Genomic DNA, 21,635 nt, shown 5'->3' on the forward strand with positions numbered 1-21,635 from the left:
CCGTGAGGCCTCCATAAGAAGCAATGACATTTCTTCTCTAGATCCATAAAAGTACTAAAACATATTTAAATCGGTTCATGTGAGTACAGTGGTTCAATATTAAAATTATAAAGCGACGAGAATATTTTTGGTGCGCCAAAAAAACAAAATAACGACTTATTTAATGATGGCCGATTTCAAAACACTGCTTCAGGAAGATTCGGAGCACAAATGAATCAGTGTGTCGAATCTTGATTCAGATCGCGTGTCAAACTGCCAACGGCTGAAATCACGTGACTTTGGCGCTCCGAACAGCTGATTCGATACACTGATTCAATTATGATCCGATGCTTCCTGAAGCATTGTTTTGAAATCGGCCATCACTAAATAAGTCGTTATTTTGTTTTGTTTTTTTGGCGCACCAAAAATATTTTCGTCGCTTTATAATATTAATATTGAACCACTGTACTCACATGAACCGATTTAAATATATTTTTAGTACCTTTATGGATCTTGAGATCAGATTTCAACTAAAATATCTTAATTTGTGTTCTGAATATGAACGAAGGTAAGTAATAAATGACAGAATTTTCATTTTTTGGTGAACTAACCCTTTAACAAATCATACTACGGGAAAGGATTGTCTCATGAATATTAATGAAGTACGTGACGTTTACCTTGAAGACTCCTAACGGATTGGTTGAAAGGGAGACGTTGGTAAAGCTGAAGAAAAGCGCTTTTTAATATATATAAAAAACATCCAAAAATAATTTTAAGTGCATACAAAAGTGCCTAACAGAAAATTGGCAACATGGATTTGCGTTATGATGTTGAAAGGAATATCAAATATTATCGAATTGAAGTTCCTCGCGAATGGCGCCAATTATGTGGCGTTATTTTTCTGTGAATACACTTAATCAACAACAAAAACGGTTCTTTTAGCAACAGTGAAAGGTTGGCTTATGATTATTAATGAAGTTACATGATTAGCTCTTACCATAGTAGGTTTCGCAAGAGGAGGGGAGAAAGATCCAGAGCAGCGCGAGGGGGAGTGACTCCAAGCGCGAGACACACACACACCGGGGCACCACGCGACTCCAGTTCAAACAAACCAGCGCGAGCCTCTGCAAACAGGAGCCGCTGCGTTTTCACGCTCTTACCGGTTATGTATTAGGTATTACTGCACGACTCCGAAAACGCATTGGCGTTAGACTCCTGTGTTTGAATAGGGTAAGTATATTTCTGGTATGTAAATCCGCACCGCATATATTTTGAATATGCATGATTATGTATAAGAGTGCGCTGTTATTAATGATGCTTGTCTGTTTGGAAAGCAGAGACAGTTACCATAGATACAGTCAATTCTTGAATGCTTGTTAAACATGACTGATTGATTTTTGGCATTGATATTATGTGTTGGTTTTAGTCTTTGCTATCTAAACAAAAACCGTATCATGTAAAATTAAACTCAAATTATCATGCAATTAAGCCAATGAAACTGGTAGTTCGTTTTGGATCTTTTTATGAATCATGTTAGTACCAACAAGTACCAACAAGTATGTGTGTATTAATTTTTGGACATGATACCATGTTAATACCATGTTTTTTGACATGTATCATTGTAATACCATGGTATTTTTTGAAATACTACTATGGCAATCATTCAGTACCATGCTATATATCTAATTCTATCACTTTACTATGGTACCACCACATTACATTTGTTTTGTAAGAGTAATATATGATATTTTTGTTTAATTTCGTTTTAATTTTTTTCATCCAACCATCTACTGCACTATAATTCAAAGCTTTTGTCTCACATAGTTTTACTTTGTTTGCTTAGTCATCATCCATCTTTTTATGAATTGTTAACGTTATTCTTTTCAGACAAAAAAATTCTTTTTCTACATTGTTTGAGCACTTATATTTCTCAAGGAATGGAGTAGAAAGCTTTCAGCTCTTTTCCTACTTGTTATTTCAGTTCAAAATAACATTTTAGCTCCCCTTTCTTTCAGAGGGCTTTTGTGTCCTCTTTCTTCCCAAACAATTGTCTCTGTTGCATCGCATCTTTTTTTCTGCCGTCTTGAAAGTGCAGGGAACTCTATTGTTAGACATAGAAATCGTGACAGAATGGTTACCATGGCTTTGTGTAAGATCTCGGCGCTAACACACTGGAGAGTGGGACATACCACCGCCAACCGCATGTCTGATTGTGGGTTTTGATAATATGCCGCTGTCACCGCTCACATCTCCCTTTATCTTGTATCTCGCACCTTTTTTCCTCAGGTGTATTGTGGCCGCTGGTGTATTGTGATTGAGGGGAAGCATGCAGGCTCTCTATCCCAGTAGCAGAGCCACTGAATACGGTCCTGGACGTCCCAAAGACTTGCACAAGACCATCTGATCCCTGCTGAAGTGAAATCCCTTTGAGCGAACACCACCGGACAAGCGCGTGTGTGTAAGAGAGAAAGAGATAGTGTGTGTGTTGCCATGGCTTTCACACTTTCGGAAATCATGGCAGCCCGACGACAGCAGCAACAGACTCAGAGAGGAGGAAGAGGAGTGGTGGAGGTGGACGAATACAGCGCCAACCCGACTCAAGCCTTCACCTTCTACAACATCAACCAGGGTCGCTTCCAGCCGCCCCACGTCCACATGTAAGAAACTTGCATGTGCACATTTGGTATAGGTCACTATGGTTGACTAGTTGTCCTACAAACGAATTCAATTTTTAATTTCAGCACTTTAATTTGCATGACAGTATGCTTTGCTTTAAAAAAGGGGGCTTTCATCACCTTTAAAACACCACTGCTACAGCCATACGTATTTAGATGGACATGTTTGGCTGTGGCATCAAAATCCATGCTGTTTTTTAAGCAGCTTACGCCATGAGCATTGCATTTTAAAGATACCATGTTTCTTATGAAATGCCTCCAGTTGGGTTCATGTGAATTTTGAGAATATGAATTATTCAGGGCTTCCTTAAAAGACTAATTTTTGAGGGAAACAACTAACTAGTGGCTTTTGAAAATATGTGATTTTGCACATGCTTTTATCTGTGAGTGGAGTTTTTTTTGTTTGTTTGTTTTCTGATGGGCCATATTTCATTGTTTTGCTTTTTTTTTTAGAAAAAACTTTTTATTCATGTCTATTTACAAAGAAAAACAGGTCACAGCTATATATTTGCAAATGTGCATGAATGTCTGTGAGTGTGTACCTGTGTGTGTGTGTTGTTGGTAGAGTCTGTGTGGTCGACCCAGTAGGAGATGCTCTAAAGTGGGCCATTCTTATTCAAAACTCTGCCACGTCCCTCAGAGACCCGTTTCTGCCAATGCTACTGTTTAAGCTGTGGGAGAACGATATATAACCTTATGTATTCCCACACCTCTCTCTCTCTCTCCTTCTCCCTCTGTCTTTCCACAGGGTAGATCCATTACCCCATGACACCCCCAAGCCCCCGGGCTACACGCGGTTTGTCTGTATCTCCGACACACACTCGCGCACTGACACTATTCAGATGCCGTACGGTGACGTCTTACTGCACGCTGGAGACTTCACAGAGCTCGGCCTGCCCAGCGAAGTCAAAAAGTTTAATGACTGGCTCGGTGAGTTTATTTATTTTTAATTTTTTTTGTTCGCTTCCTTAAACTTTTGCTAGCTGTTTGACTCAAAGTCAGATAACAAAATATACGCAATACTTTTATGGATCACTGCATCACCAAAAGTGTCATATGAGTAAGTCTGCATATTTTCTGCACTGATTTTGTGGATTTAAATGATAAATAAATGATAAAACTGCAGTCTTACTCTTAGCAAAAAAGCATAATCAGATTATCCAAAATGTTAAATAATGAACATGCAAGATATGTGGGATGTGTGCAGCTTTGTGAATGATGCATGTTCAAATTCTACAAAAGCCTAGATCTTTTGAAAAAGGAGTTCATGTACTATGAAAACATTAAGTACCATTCCAAATAGACTTATTGGAAATAAGTCAGCTAGGTGCATTTACTTATGCCTGGTTCATAAACTCGGAGTTTAAATATAAACTTGACCTGACCAGTATTGAGCATTGAACATTAAAATATTTAATTTATCACCATTCAAGGTTTTGGTGACGTTATATAAACATTTAATTTAATTTTGTTTTTTTTTTTTTAGATATATTTTTAATTTCATGTATAGTTTATGAATTAAATGTTAAATAATTGTATACAGATAGATGTTTATAATTTTATTATTAATATTTCTATAGGCAATAAAACACAGAGCTCTTTCAAAATAAATAGAGCTGTCAGGTGATTAATCACATCCAAAATAAAAGTTGGTATTTACATGATATATGTGTGTGTACTCTGTATTTTTATTATGTATATATAAATACACATGCATATATAATTTTTTTTTACATGTGTATATATATTTATATTTTAGGGGTGTAACAGTACATGTATTCATCCTGAACCGTCACGGTACAAACATCACGGTTCGGGTCATGCAGTTAGACGACGAATACAGGCGATCCACACTACAATGAAGGGGGGTGCGCACAGTAATGCTTTTTAACCTAACCTATTTTAACCAGCATTAACCACCAATAATCACAATAAGCTCTGTGTTTTGTTACTTTCGATTAGAAACAAAGTGCCATCTTTCAAATTCTGTCCATTTTAACAGGAAATTCAAACAATAAATGCCGTTTTGATGCTTTTTGATGTGGCGTGACAGATCATTGTATAGGCGCCTCAGTTCAAACGGCAGCGCGAGCGAACACGATCATCCCTTCCTCTTCACTACTAATGTTAGAGAATGAATGTGAAGGTATGTTGAAAGATATAGTACAACTTAGGGCTGTGACGATAACCGCGGTAATAAGATGTCGACCGCGGTGTTTAGGTCATCACCGTCATCACCGCACTTTTTTTTTTTCTTTTTTTTTTCCTTTTTATTATTTGCTAGTGAAAGTTACAGGAATGCATATGGTGTGTTATATGAAGTATAAACAATTTGTCATTGTTTGCCAATTTACTGTCTTCTGTCCCGGCAGCATCTGCAGTATTTCCTCTGTTTTTTTTTTTGTTTTTTTGCAAGGTGGTGGGGGGTCTGCCGAACGAACGGCAAGAGCAGAACGAATTTGTCATACGTTTTAAAAAGATGAAAATAACAGAGAACAAAACAGCGTTGGATGAATTGTAGATTAGCGCCCTGCACTGGCCTCAAATATAGGCCCTATCCAGACTTTTTTTTTTTTCCTTCTCCCAAAACAGCTTATATATTACTGTTTCAGCTATTAAAATAGTTAAGTTTTGTATGTAATGTAAAAATGGTTATATTTCGTTTCTTTTCTTTATAAAGTTAATTTACAAAAACGTTTGGAGCATTTTTTTGCTAGTTAAATGTAAGTTGTTGTTTTTTTTTAAGTAGGCTAATGGCCAAGCGGCCAGCAGCAGACAATGAGTTGATCATAGCCTATGTTTTAATAAATTTAGCCTTCTCAAATCATAAGGACTTGTCTAAAATATAATCTATAGATATAAAACAGTTCAAGCATATCACAACGTTAGTTTAAATATTTAACCTAAATAAATGTGCGCTCTTAGACGCATATCCAATCGTTTGTACAGAGTGAAGCTGAAGCGGGCTCTGCAGGATATGGAGGCGTTAGCGAGATCTCTTGCTTTTTTTTAACAGTGGAAACATCTTAAAATAGGCATTCATTTTTGCTCATAAAGGTAAGAGTAATACGTCATTCCAAACTGTAAAGGTCTACTTTTGTTCGTGTACACTCACAATATCAACAAAACGTTTCTGCCGTCTCTGGCTTGAACAGGGGCGCTTCACACAGGCATGACGGATATATATAGAAAGATTTAAATTACTACTTTAAAACAAAATAATTCAAATCGAAAATAGAAACTCTTTTATTATGTAATCCGTGCATTTCTCTCTAAAGGCACATTCAATGAGGAGATGGCCAGTCTTTTTTTTTTCATAACCATAATTGATGGATGTCTAAAATATAAAAATAAGGAAAGGCCTAAAACAGGCCCGATTAAAATTTGCGTTTTATTTTATAATTCGATACAATTAAAAAAATAAAACACAAATTATAATGGCATATATGTAAAACTTTGTCCTATAATCGTATAGCTGCTTATATATTCTGATTTTTATGTTGCTCTGTTCTGAATAGGCCTACATTAAAATTTAAAGGATTTGCTGCAACGCAATTTTGTCTGATATATGAATATATTTACTAGCCTATTTTTTAATCCATACAGCAAATGCTTTAAAACAGCTTTTATATATAGCCTACATCTCAGGGCCGGGTTTCCCGTTAACGATTGATCTTAGCGCTTAAGAGCGTTTTCTATGAATCATTTTGCGTAATGCATAACGGATGAGTTTGTTCATTCATTGCAACACATTTTTTTTTGTGTTATCTCTTCAATGAATGAGGAATTTGTTGGATCTGCTATGCAAGGAAACAATGCTAATACTTACAATGTTAGTTCTTGTATGACATGGCTCTCTTTTCATACAGATTACATAAACAGAGAATGTTTGTTTTCGATTTGACTTGCACGATTTAAAACCTTACATTTCTTTACACATAAGTGTAATTTTTTTTGTCATTAGTATCCTCTAAGTTACAGTTCATTTTCTGAGAACTATCAGATTGGAGTTCGTTCAAAGGGAGACGAGAGATCACACATCATGTTAGTTTTCTTTATTTTACAAAAAACACAACATTTTTTTTTTTCTCTGAGTGTACACAAATGAAAGAAGATATTCCACAGATTAAAATGGTGTATAACTCTTAATTGTATGCAACATTGACGGAGTATTTTGAGTCTCTTTCACACTGGTAAGAAACAAAAACGCGGTGGTATCGCCGGCGATACCTCAGACTTCAGAGTGTTAAATAATAAAGAAGACCGACTGCTTTATTTCCATGTTCATTTACAAGCTGCATGTGTTCTTAAGTCATTATATTTCCACGGAGGTCGGGGGAGGGGGGTTGGTATTAACCGCCAAACCGTGGTGATATGTTGCGTCTTCACCGCGGTAAGAAAAATCCCATACCGTCACAGCCCTAGTACAACTGACTGAAACGTATCATATCTTGTTTAATCGCTTAATCAATTTTTCAACCGTGGCAAGATGTCAGTAAAACAGGTAAACTATTAATGGCATTTGTAAACGAATACTGTATGTCACGTAGTACATTTACCTCAGAAAAGCCATTCAGTGTAAACAGCTTGTTAGTTCGATAGAGAAACTAACTATTTCGCTCAATATATGCACCATATTAGCCTATATATTAATTATATTTTACTTAACCTGTTAGTTAATGTAAGACCTAAAAACAAGTTTTAGCCACTGTGTAAATTATTATATTTCAACAACGAATTGGAGAAACAGAAGTTAATGCAAAAACTGCCTTATGTGTAATTTACATGTTTACAATACATACACTATTTATTATTATTTGAGTGTTGATGATTATATCTAAAAATAAATAGCAATTATAGTAATGTGCAAGTAAGGGCTCCCTAATAGTTTACAGCATTATTTAGCAGAGATAGATTTTTTTTCCTTAAGAAAATTTGAATTATAATTGAATAAATTTAAAGACAGAGACACAATTGGTTCAGTAAAACATTATTTAATTAAAAAAAAGAGAAAAAATGGTTTTGTTTTCTCACCCTGCTGACTTCAAAAGGTACGTACCGAACCGTACGTAGACCCCTATTGTATTTATATATAATTTATATTATATGTAAATATAAATATTTTTATACAAATTAAATATTTTTTTGTTAAATACATAAATGCATATGTCTGTGTATTTATATATATATATATACACAATAAAAATACACAAACCTATATAATGTAAACACTAACTTTTATTTTGGATGTGATTAATAACGATTAATCATTTGACAACACTAAAAATAAATGATAACCAAAATCAATTTTTGAAGAACCAATCTTTGATAAAATAATTTCAGAATATTTTAGTGAATTTGAAAGCAAATTTAAATGCCTTTTTATCACAAGGAGAACATGAAGTTCTAAGATGTTTATAGACCATAAGTGGCATGTAGAGGCCGTAGTCATGATGTTTTGCATTTATTTATTTATTTATAACGTATTGTACACACGTGCATGTCCAAAAATGTGATGAAGGCGCAGTAAGAAACCGAATAAGAAAGATGACTGGTATTGATTCAGTGAATAGAAAGCAGGAGATCTGGATGGAAGGATGGAGGTTAGTCAGCGGGGTGCTGGAGACACCAGTCAGATTAAGACCGTCGCTCGTGTGTCTCATCTTCTTTTCTGCTATTGATTCTCTGCTGTCCTGCCTCTCTTTTTCTTTCTGCAATGCCGTCCCTGTGCCAAAAAGGAAGTACGCGTGTTTGTTCTCGCGTTTGTCTCTGTATAAATATTTATAACGTGGTTCTTTTTCTCATCTCTGTATCTTTGCTCCTGTATATCTGAGAGAACTCGCTGCGCACATGCTTGCTTTATCCAGCAACAATCCTCAGAGATATGATTTACTTTTTACCTCACAATACTTTAAAGTGTGTGCAAACACACACTCATGCACACACAGTATCACATTGACTTCCTCATATGGTGATGCTCTTAACTCTAACCTAGTCTCATGGCCTTCTTGTCAGTTATATATTTTTCTCTTTCACTTCAACACTCTGATGTTTGCGAACTCTGTTTCCTCTCTTTTTGTCTGAGCTCTTCAAGACTTGTCAGCCTTAATATTTTAGCCAGTTTGGGATGTTCAATAATGGAGCATCACCTTAGACCTCAAGGTGAATGGCAATACAGCATAAAAGCAACTCAGAGGAGGTGTGGAAGTACATAAAAGATGGTTTATTTATTTAGTGGATAACATGGATCCAAAGTGTAGTTATCATTTATATAAACCTACAATAGAGATTTACACAGTACCTTGGTAAACCGGTGTTATGTGTCCTACACTGTAAAGCCGAATAAATTGGCAAAACTTTAAAAATTTGAGGCAATCAGTTGCCTCAATTTTTAAGTTAAGAAATTCAAATTTTAAGTAAGCAGAACTGGCAGATTTTTACTTTGTACTCATGCATTTTAATTGTCCTTAACTTGAAATGTTTGAGTACACTAATTCATACATTTAATTTTCATGTATCCTCAATGTGAACATTTTACTAATTTAGAAAATGCTAACTTGTTAATTTGCTAACATGTTAGCAATAGCATGGTATAGCACTTGCTGAATGAGTGCAGCAATATGAAGCATTTACTTGCTCTCAAACCAAGCCGCATGCACCACTCTCCAAAAACCCACATTAACAGAAACTCTTCTAAATTAGCATAACAACAACAACAACAACAAAATTATTATATAACACATAATTTTAGCATTTACTCTCCCTTTCGAGTGCCATGGGCAAAGCATGCTGCACTGTAAACCCTAATGCTCAAAATACTTAATTCGTTTGAGTAGGACAAACTTAAATTAAACAAATTAGTTCAGTTAAATTAACAGTTATGAGTTTTTAAAACTTTCTTTTACTTTTGAGTTCACAGCACTGACATATTTCAAGTAAACTAAACTGTTTTAGTTGCAGCAGATTTCTAATTCCCAGCATGCTTTGCATCAGACTGTCTAAATGTTGAAATAAAGTGTTATTTTGTGTGTTTTTGCATAAGATTAACATAGGGAGACATAAGTTAGTGTTTAATGTTGTGTTATGTTGGGATTGACAGGGGGTTCTGTTATGTTAGTTTTGTAGGGTTACCATTCTGGTGAAGAGTAGATCGTGTGGTTAGGTTGAGGATGGGCTGCAAAACTTTTAAGACCACATATACTGTATGTTGTTTGATTATATACATGCAAGTATAAATTGACAGTCTCTTTGATAATTATAATAGCATGTGTTTTTTGCTAACTAACATTTAACCAAGATTTGAATGTGATGTTTATGTAAATTAACTATATGTACTTGAGTAGGGCGAGGCTGAGAACTGTGGGAGCGAAGGAATGCCAGTGATGTGATTGTTAATCAGAGACACCTGTGCACCACATTAGCATTGCTCCACTTCCATGGCTCTCGGCCCCGCCCCACTTGTCACAAAAAAATTAAGTTCTACTAACTTAAAAAAAATAAGTTAGTTAACTTAAATGTTTTGAGGTAATAAGTTTCCTCAAATGTTTTGAGTATTCTGAACTTATTGAGTTTTACAGTGTGGGAAATAGAAATAGTTTCAGTTAAACTTAAGTTCATCTAAATTAAAAGAGTTCATAAAACTCAAAATAATGTAACAGTTCAGTTTACTTAAAAAATATCAGTTCTGTGAACTTGAAAGAAAAAGAAAGTGCTAAATGCTTAATGTGACTGAACTAATTTGTTTAATTTAAGTTTGTCCTACTCAAACCAATTAATTATTTTGAGCGTTTAGGGTTGTTACTATATTGTGTGTTTTAGCACTGCTGGAACTAATAAAATGACTCTCATGGTGCGAGACACTGGGAAAAAAAAACAGTGATGTGTCTCAGCAATTGAAGATGTCTGTCTGTTGTGTTTAAATAGACAAAAAACATTGCAAAATTGATTACTGTAGACTGTAGGTGAGAGAAAGACTTACATTCACTGATATGGAAATAAACTGGTTTTTTTATCTTCATTTATAGGAAGAAAAATCATATATGTGATTTAATTTGATTTATTATATGACACACTACTGTTAAAAAGTTTGAGGTTGGTAAAATTTATTGATTTTTTTTTTTTTTTTTTTCAAGTCAAAAAGTCAATACAGGAAAAACAGTAATATTGTGAAATACTACTACAAGTTAAAATAATTATTTATTTTAATTTATTTAAAAATATAATTTATTCCTGTGATGCAAAGCTGCATTTTCAGCATCATTATCTATGATCCTTCAGAAATCATTCTAATATGTTCAAGAAACATTATCAATGTTAAAAACAGTTGTGCTGGGGATTTTCAATTCCTTGAAAAATTCAAAAGAACAGCATTGATTTAAAATAGAAATTTACATTACATAACATTATAAATGTATTTACTTTCACTTTTGTTCAATTGAATGCATCCTATTTAAAGTATTAAAAAACATTAAGGTTATTAAGGTATAAATTAAACGTTAAGGTTATTTTAAATTATATTGATGTTACAGTCATCACAGATTGACCAATATTGTGACACATACTAAACTGTTAATGGCCATTCGGTACCTTTTTTAAATCATATATCTTTAAATCTATATGTGAAGAGAGCTTTTTTGTCATTTGACTAGATGACAAAAAATGTTAATCTATTCATTAATTTTAAATAATGATTTCAGCATTATCTCATCTGCCCAACAAGTTAATTTAAACCAACAGAAGAAATCATTAGGAAGTACAGCTGTTCATTCATTAGCAGTGCTATTTATATGAATGCATAGCATGTCAGAGCGCAGTTTTAACTGTGTGATTTTAAGCAAATCTGTATATTTATTGTTTATTGGTATTGAATTATTTGTATTTGACTGCGGAACAACGGTGAAACAGTGTTTGTATCTTCCCCATGTATCCTTCGGGCTTACGCCGGCCAGAGAACATGCTTGAAGATAATTTCAAGAACTGGATAAAAGAAAAGATTTGAAACAAATTCCCAGTAATCACAAGTGATACTACAGCCTTTCTGGAGGTCATAGACATGACTGAAATCTGCTGTAGTGGCAGGGTGAAGAATAAATCAATAGTTTTAGTAAGTTCTGTCTGTGCGGATTGCAGCAGTAGTCCAGTCCAATTTGAGAAGAAGTTTGCTTGTGCGAGGATTCACATGTGTTTTCTGTGAGTTTATTAAAACAATTTGCGCATAGCTGAGGCTGAATTTTAAGTATGAATCTGTTGTTGCATTGTTTCTCAGTGTACTTTTTCTGTTTGGAAGTCATTATGAGCAGAGAAGCGGGTTGAAGTAGATAATATACTTTCTCAGGTCAGGAAGGTTTGGTAGTTCCCCGTCTTGTTCTGTCCTGTCCACATAATGAATAATAGATTAGCCCAATGGTGATGTGACAGCTGCGTGGGCTGTGTGAGATGTGTGTTTGAATGTGTGGGGTGGAAGAATCTTGGGAGAAAAGTTTATACCTTTCTCACTCCTTTTCTTTCCCCTCTCTCTCTTCTCAACTTTGGAATTTTCCCTCCATTCGCTTTCTCTGGTCTGTATCTGGAGAGAAACCCGTCATGAAACTTTAATGTGCTCTCCCTTTTTCTTCCTTCAAGCTCTACGGCTCTTTTTTTTTTCTGCATTTTTTTTTTTTTTCACCCTGCCATGGGTTTAGTCAGCTGAAGGTTTAGCTGTGGATTATTAACAAGGAAGCTTGACACTGCTTTACAGTTTTTCACTTAAAGTGTAAAACACAGTCTCAGACAAAGATTAAAGCTTTGTTTAGTTTTGTGGCTGAATGCAGTGTGTCTATGGATCTCTGTGTATGGCATATCAGTTGTTTAGTACTGTAACACATTAATATCTTCTTTTGTCTTATCACTTTCTTAAAGGGGACCTATAATGCCCCTTTACAAGATGTACTATAAGTCTCTGGTGTCCCCAGAATGTGTCTGTGAAGTTTCAGCTCAAAATACCCCACAGATCATTTATTATAGCTTGTCAAATTTGCTTCTATTTGGGTATGAGCAAAAACATGCCATTTTAGTGTGTGTCTCTTTAAATGCAAATGAGCTGCTGCTCCCAGCCCCCTTTCCAGAAGAGGGTGGAGCTTTAACAGCTCGTGCTTCGGTTGCTCAACAACAACAAAGCTGGAGAATCTCATGCAGCCAAAATGAGGAATGTCAGTAACGGTGTTCAGCCTTACACTTTTCAAACCGGAGTCGGACACTAGCTGTGTTTCCATTACCCTTCAAATTGCACAAATTGTAATTGCGAATTGAAATTACGTTTAATGGAAACATGTGAATTTTGCAAAACCTCACAAATATCACATGATATCGCACGCTCGCATGAGGTGGTTTTCAGGCAGTTCGGAAAAGAAATATTTACTTATCAGCATTTACAGGTCACCTGACGTACAGTCACATCATCATTCTTGAAAGATATGTTTGTACAGAACACGAGACCCCATAGATGCAACGGGAGGATGCAAGAAAAGAAAACGAGGACGTGGTAATCTAAGAAAATCTTATTTGTATATTGGAATATTCTTCAGTTTAAAGCATCAATTTAAAGCTTCATCAGCTGCACTCGAGCCTCGAAGGGATCTTATGTTATTAAAGTTTGACATCTAATACTAATAATAATCTATTTACAGTTAATAATTAACATAATATAAATTAGAAATACTGGTATTAGATGTCTATGCACCTGTGCATCCTCGCTCATAGCTTCTCAGGAAGCTTTCTCACTCCTTGTTCCTCACCTCCTTGCGATGCATTTATAGAATTGAAATGGCATTGATAGAAAAAAAAATGGTTTAAAAAAACGGTCACAGGCTGGAGGATGGAGGAGCGAAGAAATGAGGAAGCATCTATTGGAGTACTGAAAAGCACCCAGGGAAGCATATATGAGGGAGAATGGCTTCCAGAAGCCGTGGCATATATTACGCTCCAAATAAAGTGCTCAGAAAGAAGTATAGTCAGTAGAAAATTACTTATTGCGAGAGGAAAATGACTCATCGCGAGAGTTTTAGTCCCATAATGGAAACGGTTAATGGAAATAGTTGCAATAAAAGTTTTGCGCAAATCTGTAATGGAAATGCGTCTACTGATGGAGAGACTCAGGAAGAAGTTACAACTTTAAGAATGCAACTGGACGTTTCTGAATGGTTAGTGGATAAATTTATGTAGTTGCTGTGGAGTTGATTCAACTCATCGACTAGCATGTGCTGTCATGTTAATCTTTTGTGCAAATCCAGTGTTGAATTGACCCTCGTTTGTGAAGCAGTCCAGCGTAAAATGACGGCATGGTAACAAAACTCTACTACAACAACTCTTCCTCTTCTCTAAAGCAGCCCAACAAGGCCTCATCCCCTTTGTTGCGTGTTCCCAGGGGCAGGGTTTATGTAAATTTTGGGGTTTGTGATGTCACCAACCCGGGAAGAAGGTCGTTGTAGTCCCTACCTGCCATTTGTTGTAGTCCTTAAAGGAACGTGCCACTATTTTTGAAAATAGGCTAATAGGAATACACTGAAGATGAGCTTTTGGAAAGTGAAAGGCAGAAAGTGTGGCTGAACAGACTGGGGCAGCAGGGAGGAGGAGAGCAGATTTCAAGCGCTGCGTAATATCATTGTGCCTTCTGCACTCATGGTACGGCAGCAAAGTTCCTTGATTATTATGCTGGAATGAGAGTATAGTTCCTAGCCATATCGGCCTAGAAAATTGCAACTTTTCTTTTTCCGTCGGTCTTAGTACACGATCTAACTACAGAAGAGTCACGTTTTAAATTGGAAAAATATCGAAACTCTTTGGTCATTTTTGAGCGAGATGCTAACGGTCTAATCAGATTCAATGAACTATGCTAATCTATGCTAAAAGTGCTACCGCCAGACCTGGAGATCGGCTGAATGGATTCGAAAACTGTTTAACTCTAGGGGAGTTTGAAAATGACCCTTTTTTCAAAAATAATGGCGTGTTCCTTTAAAAAGCGATTTCTGTAAAAGAAAACATCTCCCTTTGCATCAAACTTTGAGCATCGTAACTTTGCAGATGTTGTTTATGTTCAAACAGCAACATTACACACTAACTAAAGTTAAAAAAGTGAAATAATATTCAAGGACCCCTTTAAAGTTGGCATGAAACAGAAGCTGCAATAGTCTTTTCTTCCTTATTGTGAAGAAGACGTGAGTACACCCCTTGCATTTTTGTAAATATTTTATTATCTTTTCATGTGACAACACTGAAGAAATGACACTTTGCTACAATGTAAAGTAATGAGTGTACATCTGAACCAAATAAGTTTATCTTGGTCTTATCAGACCACAGGACATGGTTCCAGTAATCCATTTCCTTAGTCTGCTTGTCTTCAGCAAACTGTTTGTGGGCTTTCTTGTGCATCATCTTTAGAAGAGGCTTCCTTCTGGGACGACAGCCATGCAGACCAATTTGATGCAGTGTGAGGCGTATACCTCTGCAGCAATGCTGGCAGCACTCATACGTCTATTTCCCAAACACAACCTCTGGATATGACGCTGCGCATGTCGGGCTGGGCGATATATTGAATGCTTTTGTCACGCGCATTTCGTCAGTAAAGCCAGTTCCCTGATTACCGCTAAATCGCCATCTCCTGCTTTCAAATGGAGCGGCATTTAATAGACAGAGCCGTAGTTCACTGATAAGCCACGCAATATCGCGTTCATATCGCAGATGTATCGCCTTCGATAATGAACGTGAAATTGCGTGGCTTATCAGTGAACTACGGCTCTTTTTTTTCCAGATCCTCGGAGAGTTCTTTGCCATGAAGTGCCATGTTGAACTTCCAGTGACCAGTATGAGAGCGTGAGAGCGATAACACCAAATTTAACACATCTGCATCCCATTCACACCTGAGACCTTGTAACACTAATGAGTCACATGACACCGGGGAGAGAAAATGGCTAATTGGGCCCAATTTGGACATTTTCACTTAGGGTTGTACTCACTTTTGTGGCCAGTGGTTTAGACATTAATGGCTGTATGTTGAGTTATTTTGAGGGGACAGCAAATATACACTGATATAGAAGCTGTACACTCACTACTTTACATTGTAGCAAAGTGTCATTTCTTCAATGTTGTCACATGAAAAGATATAATAAAATATTTACAAAAATGTGAGGAGTGTACTCACTTTTGTGAGATACTGAACATCCCAATGAGGTGACTTCTCGAACAAGAAATTATGTTGGGTGGAACTTGATTTTTTTTGCATCGGTGGGAATTGATTAGATCGTTGGACCATTTTTCTATTGGTCGATCTCATGTGAGTGACAGGTTCCCGCCCTCACTCTGTAAACATTATCAGAGAGAAAAAGAGATGTTGTTGCAAGAAGGAGGGGGAGTTATTCTGATTTAAGATTACGAGGGCACATGATTTTTTTTTTAAGGAAATCATTTATAGTAAATACTACAATATTTCATAAAAAATAAGAATAGTCTATTTTGATTTCATGGTGACTTTAAAGACTTTCTTGCAAATTTCTTGAAATTTCTGTCATTTATCTGTATGCTTTTATTTGTTTTCTAATTTTGAAGAATGTATTTCTCTTTTCCATGACCTGTCAAGATTCAAAATAGAATACATACATACAACTTGTGCTTCTGATGATTTGTGGTATGATTAGTAGCAGACCAACATTTTTTAATGCAAACATTTGTTTATGGATTTTTTTTTAAATGGGAAAAGAGTAGTGCAAAAAAAAAAAAAAAAAAAAAAAAAACATATCCAAAGAAAAAAATGAGCTGCATATGACAGAGTAAATATGAATATTATTTTGAAAAAAAAAAAAAAATGAATTGCTGTGTCACTGTTTTATGTACAGCTCTATACAAACTCACAGTTTTATATACAGATTCAGTTTATGCTCCTATCTTGTGCCCTGCCACCTGTGTGTGTGTGTGTGTGTGTGTGTGTGTGTGTGTGTGTGTGTGTGTGTGTGTGTGTGTGTGTGTGTGAGACTGATTTCTTATGCATGGGTGGATGCTGTGTGTGTGTACATTTCACATGGGCACATGAAGAAACACAAAGAACACCTACACTGTTTGTGTGTTTGTGCATGTTGGCAAAAAGATTCCTCACTTCACTTCTTCAAAGCGTCACTGTTTTCTGTTGAGCCGGGATTATGGACTAAAACAGATCTAAAAAGGAGGAAGATGGTGAACTGAAGGGTTGAAACAAGTGAGAAGCATGAACTAAATAAATCAGATGTCACATATTTGCTTTAAAGGGGTCATATCATGAGAAATCAAATCTTCATTGATCTTTTGAAATAAAAGTATTTGATGCACTATGAAAACATGAACTCTGTTCATCAGAATTCAGTCCAAAAAGACTGTTTATGAAACTAAGCTGAAAAAAAAAAGACTTGTTTTGTGCTCCCTTAACTGTAACATCAGATGGATTTTAAAGCCGCCCACATCTGATATTCAAAATTTGAGTGGCACGTTTCAACACGGATTGTTTTATGAATTTGAAAAGGCTTTGCAAAGCTGTTATTGAAATATGGGACAGTGCAACCTATATTAGACTTGACAGTTCACACAACAGAACCCATTTCACAAATAAAGAGGGCATTTATATAGAAGTCCTAAAAGCATAAGCATTGCCTGTTAATTGTTAAAAAGGGTCACAGAGAGGGTAGGAAATGGTCATGAAAAATTTGAGGGCCAAAAAAGCTTTAAATGGGGAAAAACTAAATTCTGTTTAAAAAAGATCTCATTAAATGGTCCAAATAGGCAATTTGTACCCTTTAAATTTAAAGAGAGTTTCTTTACAATTGGCCATGAGTAGTCAGAGTGCTGCTTTCATGTAAAATCAACTGATCAGCATCACCACAGTCAGAGTCTTTGATCTACAGTTTGTTCTTAACAGAAAAAAGTATAAAAACATAAACTAAACAAAAATTATTAATGAGTATCATCATGTAAGGAAGAAAGAGAAAATCTCTTAAAACCCTTTAAATAAGAATATTAAATGATGAACACTGTCATAAACATAAACTTTGTAAAGAGAGGCAGGCATTTTCATATTTTCTTTTTAATGTATTGTAGTGACTTGAATTATTTATCTATAGTGAATACACTGCAAACTCAACATGACAGCATGACAGTTTTACCTGAAGAATTAAATGGAAACTAACTGTCATTTGCCTAAATATGACAAAATCTGTGCTCTGAAGATCTGTGATTGTCTATTTATATTTCACAATACACCCTGATTAAATTTCATTTGTGTTAAATGCACAGTTATGCCATTGGCAGATACTTTCGCAGTCAGCCAACTTACAAGAAAGTGCACATATCACGTAGGTGGCAAACGTCTCGCAGAACGTCTGCAGCATCACACGCACACACACACACACACAGTGTGAGACAGCTCCGTAATCCTCTTGAATGAGCTCTGAATTTTGGAGGTTGGAGGATTTGCTCCATCAAAGTCCAAAGACCACCCACCAGAACAGAAATGACAATAGCACTCAAATCCAGACACTTCCTCTGGGCTTATGCACCTCTAAAGCCCTTATTCCAATGGTCCACAGCACACACACACACACACACACATACAAACATGTCAATGCTGCAGCTCAGTAGACATGTTTAAGAGTGAGACATTTTGTGTGTGTGTGTGTGTGTGTCTTAAGTTGTTGAACACGCTATTCTCGCTGCACGTATGTCCCTGTGTGAGCACGCACGGGCCTGCATTCATCTGCTTTAATTGCGCTCTTTTTGAAGTGAAAAGAACAGAAGCTGCCTGTCAGATTCACAGTGAAATTTAAGCTATTGCCGCCTTGAAAGTGCTTTTGAAATCAAAGACAAAGAGCCCAAGAAGATAGAAACTAATAACAACAAGCAGCGCGTACTCGTCCGTGTGTCCAGATTAGGCGTTTTGGGCTGAAATCGGCAGGCTTTTTTCTTTTCCGTTTCCCGCTCCTCATCACAAAAGCTTTGGGCTTGTCTTTTCCGTCCTCCCTCTTGCTGGCGTTTTGTATTTGTGTGATTGATTGCTTCCAAAGACTTTTTTTTTTTGCTTTGTGTTTCTAAGAGAATGACTCCATTGTAAAATGGTGATTCTCTCTGTAATTCTGCCTTTGAAGGAGTCTGGCTGTTTGTGGAATCTATATGAGAGAGAAAGGGAGCACGAGAAGGAGAGAAAAAGGGAACGAGTGTGATGAACATATGCACCGGGAGATTTTCACACTTTTGCAGTGCCTACACATATATGTGAAACCGATGGTACACAACATAAACACAATATGGAATTTCTTATCCTTTTTTTGCAGAAGGAGAACTGTGGGTCGTGATCCCAAAAACAGGGTTGTGAACAGCATTGAAAAACAATTCTAAAATGAAAATAATGCAATGCAACTAAACATTTGATGGTGCATAATTAGGATAGTAAAATATAAAGGCGTATCAACTTTTACAAGAAAAATGCTTCCTATATCTATTTGTTGACAGGTTGTGCATCTAACTGAGCACAAGTTTTGTCACTACTGTAGGTAAAAGATAGTCACATTGATGCCTACATGGCCAGGCATAACATTTATTTGTTTGTTTGTCTATCTGTTTGCTTATCTGCCTATTATTTATTTAACCCTTTTGCGTCCTTATGGACATTTTTGTTTTTTTGATCATTTTGTCTGTTTTAATGCAAACTGCATACATTTTGGCATAGGTGTGCATTTTTATTGGAATTTTACTATTTCACCCCCCATTTCCTTTAATAAATCTATTTTACACAAAATAGTTCCTCTCAGGACCTTAAGGACAAAAATGTCCCCTTTGTTAATAGGCTTTCATTCTGTTGGCAAGGCTTCAAAATGAACATTTTTACATTTTTTTTTTTTTACCAAATGGTAGCATTTTCTCAGGTTTGGCCTATAAAGCAAATACTCACTTTATTTTTGTTTTCTACTTCTGCATATTATAGAGCCATTAATATAAATTATGCATCTATAATTGTCTGGGTGTGTTGGTATGGATGTCAGAGTGTGGTTTATATGTGTGTATTAAAAAAAATGTGTGTGTGTGTGTGTGTGTGTAATATTTGAGAGAGAAAACTCTACTGTACTGTAAATCACAAATCCAACCACCAAATTTTGGTACTGCACCCAAACAAAATCTTACTGAAAGCTCATTTTTTGAGAAATCAACCCCAAATTTGGAATGCAACTTATTTAGATTTATGGCTTCGATTTTCTATCAGTTTTAGAGTTCTACATGTTTCATAAAATCTATATTTTATATAAAATAATCTTCATAAAGCATTTTCATAAACTTTTTCTTAGTTCACTTTTTAAACTTTTTTTTTACAACCCAACTTGGTGTACCTTGGTAAATGAGACCAAACTGAAATGTTTGGTCATGGACATTTTTGTCTTCTTTGGACCTATGTGTAACTTTTTTTAATTGATGCATAAGGATTAAAGACATTTGCTTACTTTTGCATGCTAAACCAATTTAAATATACTGTAAAGTCTGAATCTTGAAGCAAACCCAGTTGAGAACCACTGAGGTAAAGGACAAATTAAACCCTGACAGTGTGATCAGGACCCTAATGTACATTGTTACACTTTTTACACAAATACTTACCTAATCAATATTAAATATTTATTATGCAGGCAGAAGCAGACTGCATATAGTGATACAACAGATATTAAACTTACACAGCATGTATGGAAATCTGTTGCCTGGGACAAAGAAACGCTAAGACTAATCAGAATGAAGTATTCCTTGTAATATAGAGAGTTTATTGACAGATGTCTGAGAAATTGATGTTGAATTATGATGGGTTTGACATGCATTAGAAGATCTCTAAAATCTGCTTGGAAATCAAATCAGATCACTGTAAAGCAAACTGTTGAGCTTGAAGATAGCCCTTTATTACGTGTATTACAAAAGTGTTGAGCAAACATGAAAGATATCAGAGCTTTGCTTCTGGAAGGAGGCTTTAAATCTACAAGACTTCCTGTGCTGATTCTTGTAAAGCATCTGCCACGTACACATAAAACTCACACTTAATTTTTGTCCATGTCTTACTTTTACGATCATCTCCCAGCGATTGTAAAATTGTGCTTATGGACGCAGATTTTTAGAGGTACCGTGGAGTATTGTGCGTGTGTTAAGTGTCAGGAAAATTGCTGTTAACTCACACGTTTTGAGCATAAGCATGTGCGAGGGACCGTGTGTGTGTGTGTGTGCGCTCTGTCATTTTTTTTTTTTGTAAGTCCTCAAAACCAGAACCCCCCCTTCGTCCTTACCGCCCACAATTTAATTGCCGCTTTTCAGGGACGCGCTTGGCTGCGTAATTGTCAAAACACAGGCTGACTGAACTCTCCGTCACACCTCAAACCTTACACTTTCTGACGCATCTCATCTCTTTTATGACACTTTTCAAATAAAGGGAACATTTCCAGATGTTTGGCGTAATTTCGCCTCGGATCCGCAGGGCTGCGGGGAGAGCGATTTGGAGAGAGGAGATTTGTGGGGACAGACTGTCTTTGTGTTTGCCAGGCGTGGACAGGTTCGCTCCCTGATGTGGTGAAAATTTTATAGAACCGTGAAAAAATGGAGATGGAATGAGGAGTAATAATATTTTTATGTTTATTGATGTCAGAATTATGAAGTGCTATATTAATTTGCATTGTTCCAGAGAGGAGCCGAAAACAAGTTCTTTAAGAGTCCTGCATCATCTTCTGGTTTGCTGCTAGTCGAAAAACACAAAGTGCCAATATCGACCAACTTAATACCTCAAGGAGAATGATGTAGCCCACCTTATTGGCAGGCCCACGCGGCATCTGTGCCCACAGAAAGCAGTGCAGATTTTCTCCGTATTTGTCCGCCTGTCATTTACAGTGCTACACATCCCCCTTCCCCTTATGTGTTCATTTATTAAATATTTTGGCTAATTCGATTATGCTTTCAGGTACCAACAACAGT

General features: G+C 36.1%; 1 protein-coding gene across 1 annotated transcript in view; it reads left to right on the top strand.

Moving 5' to 3' along the window:
- Positions 1 to 2,463: 2,463 nt before the first annotated feature.
- mpped1 (metallophosphoesterase domain containing 1) overlaps positions 2,464 to 21,635 on the top strand; it is a 51,388-nt gene continuing 32,216 nt past the window's right edge. Inside the window, exons 1-2 of the mRNA XM_067390898.1 lie at positions 2,464 to 2,636; positions 3,403 to 3,584. Of these exons, the coding sequence (XP_067246999.1) occupies positions 2,470 to 2,636; positions 3,403 to 3,584 (349 nt within the window). The 5' untranslated portion in view covers positions 2,464 to 2,469. The remainder of the gene's footprint in view (positions 2,637 to 3,402; positions 3,585 to 21,635) is intronic.

This window comes from Chanodichthys erythropterus, chromosome 8, assembly GCF_024489055.1.
Source record: "Chanodichthys erythropterus isolate Z2021 chromosome 8, ASM2448905v1, whole genome shotgun sequence".
In the NCBI taxonomy this organism is placed as follows: Eukaryota; Metazoa; Chordata; class Actinopteri; order Cypriniformes; family Xenocyprididae; genus Chanodichthys; species Chanodichthys erythropterus.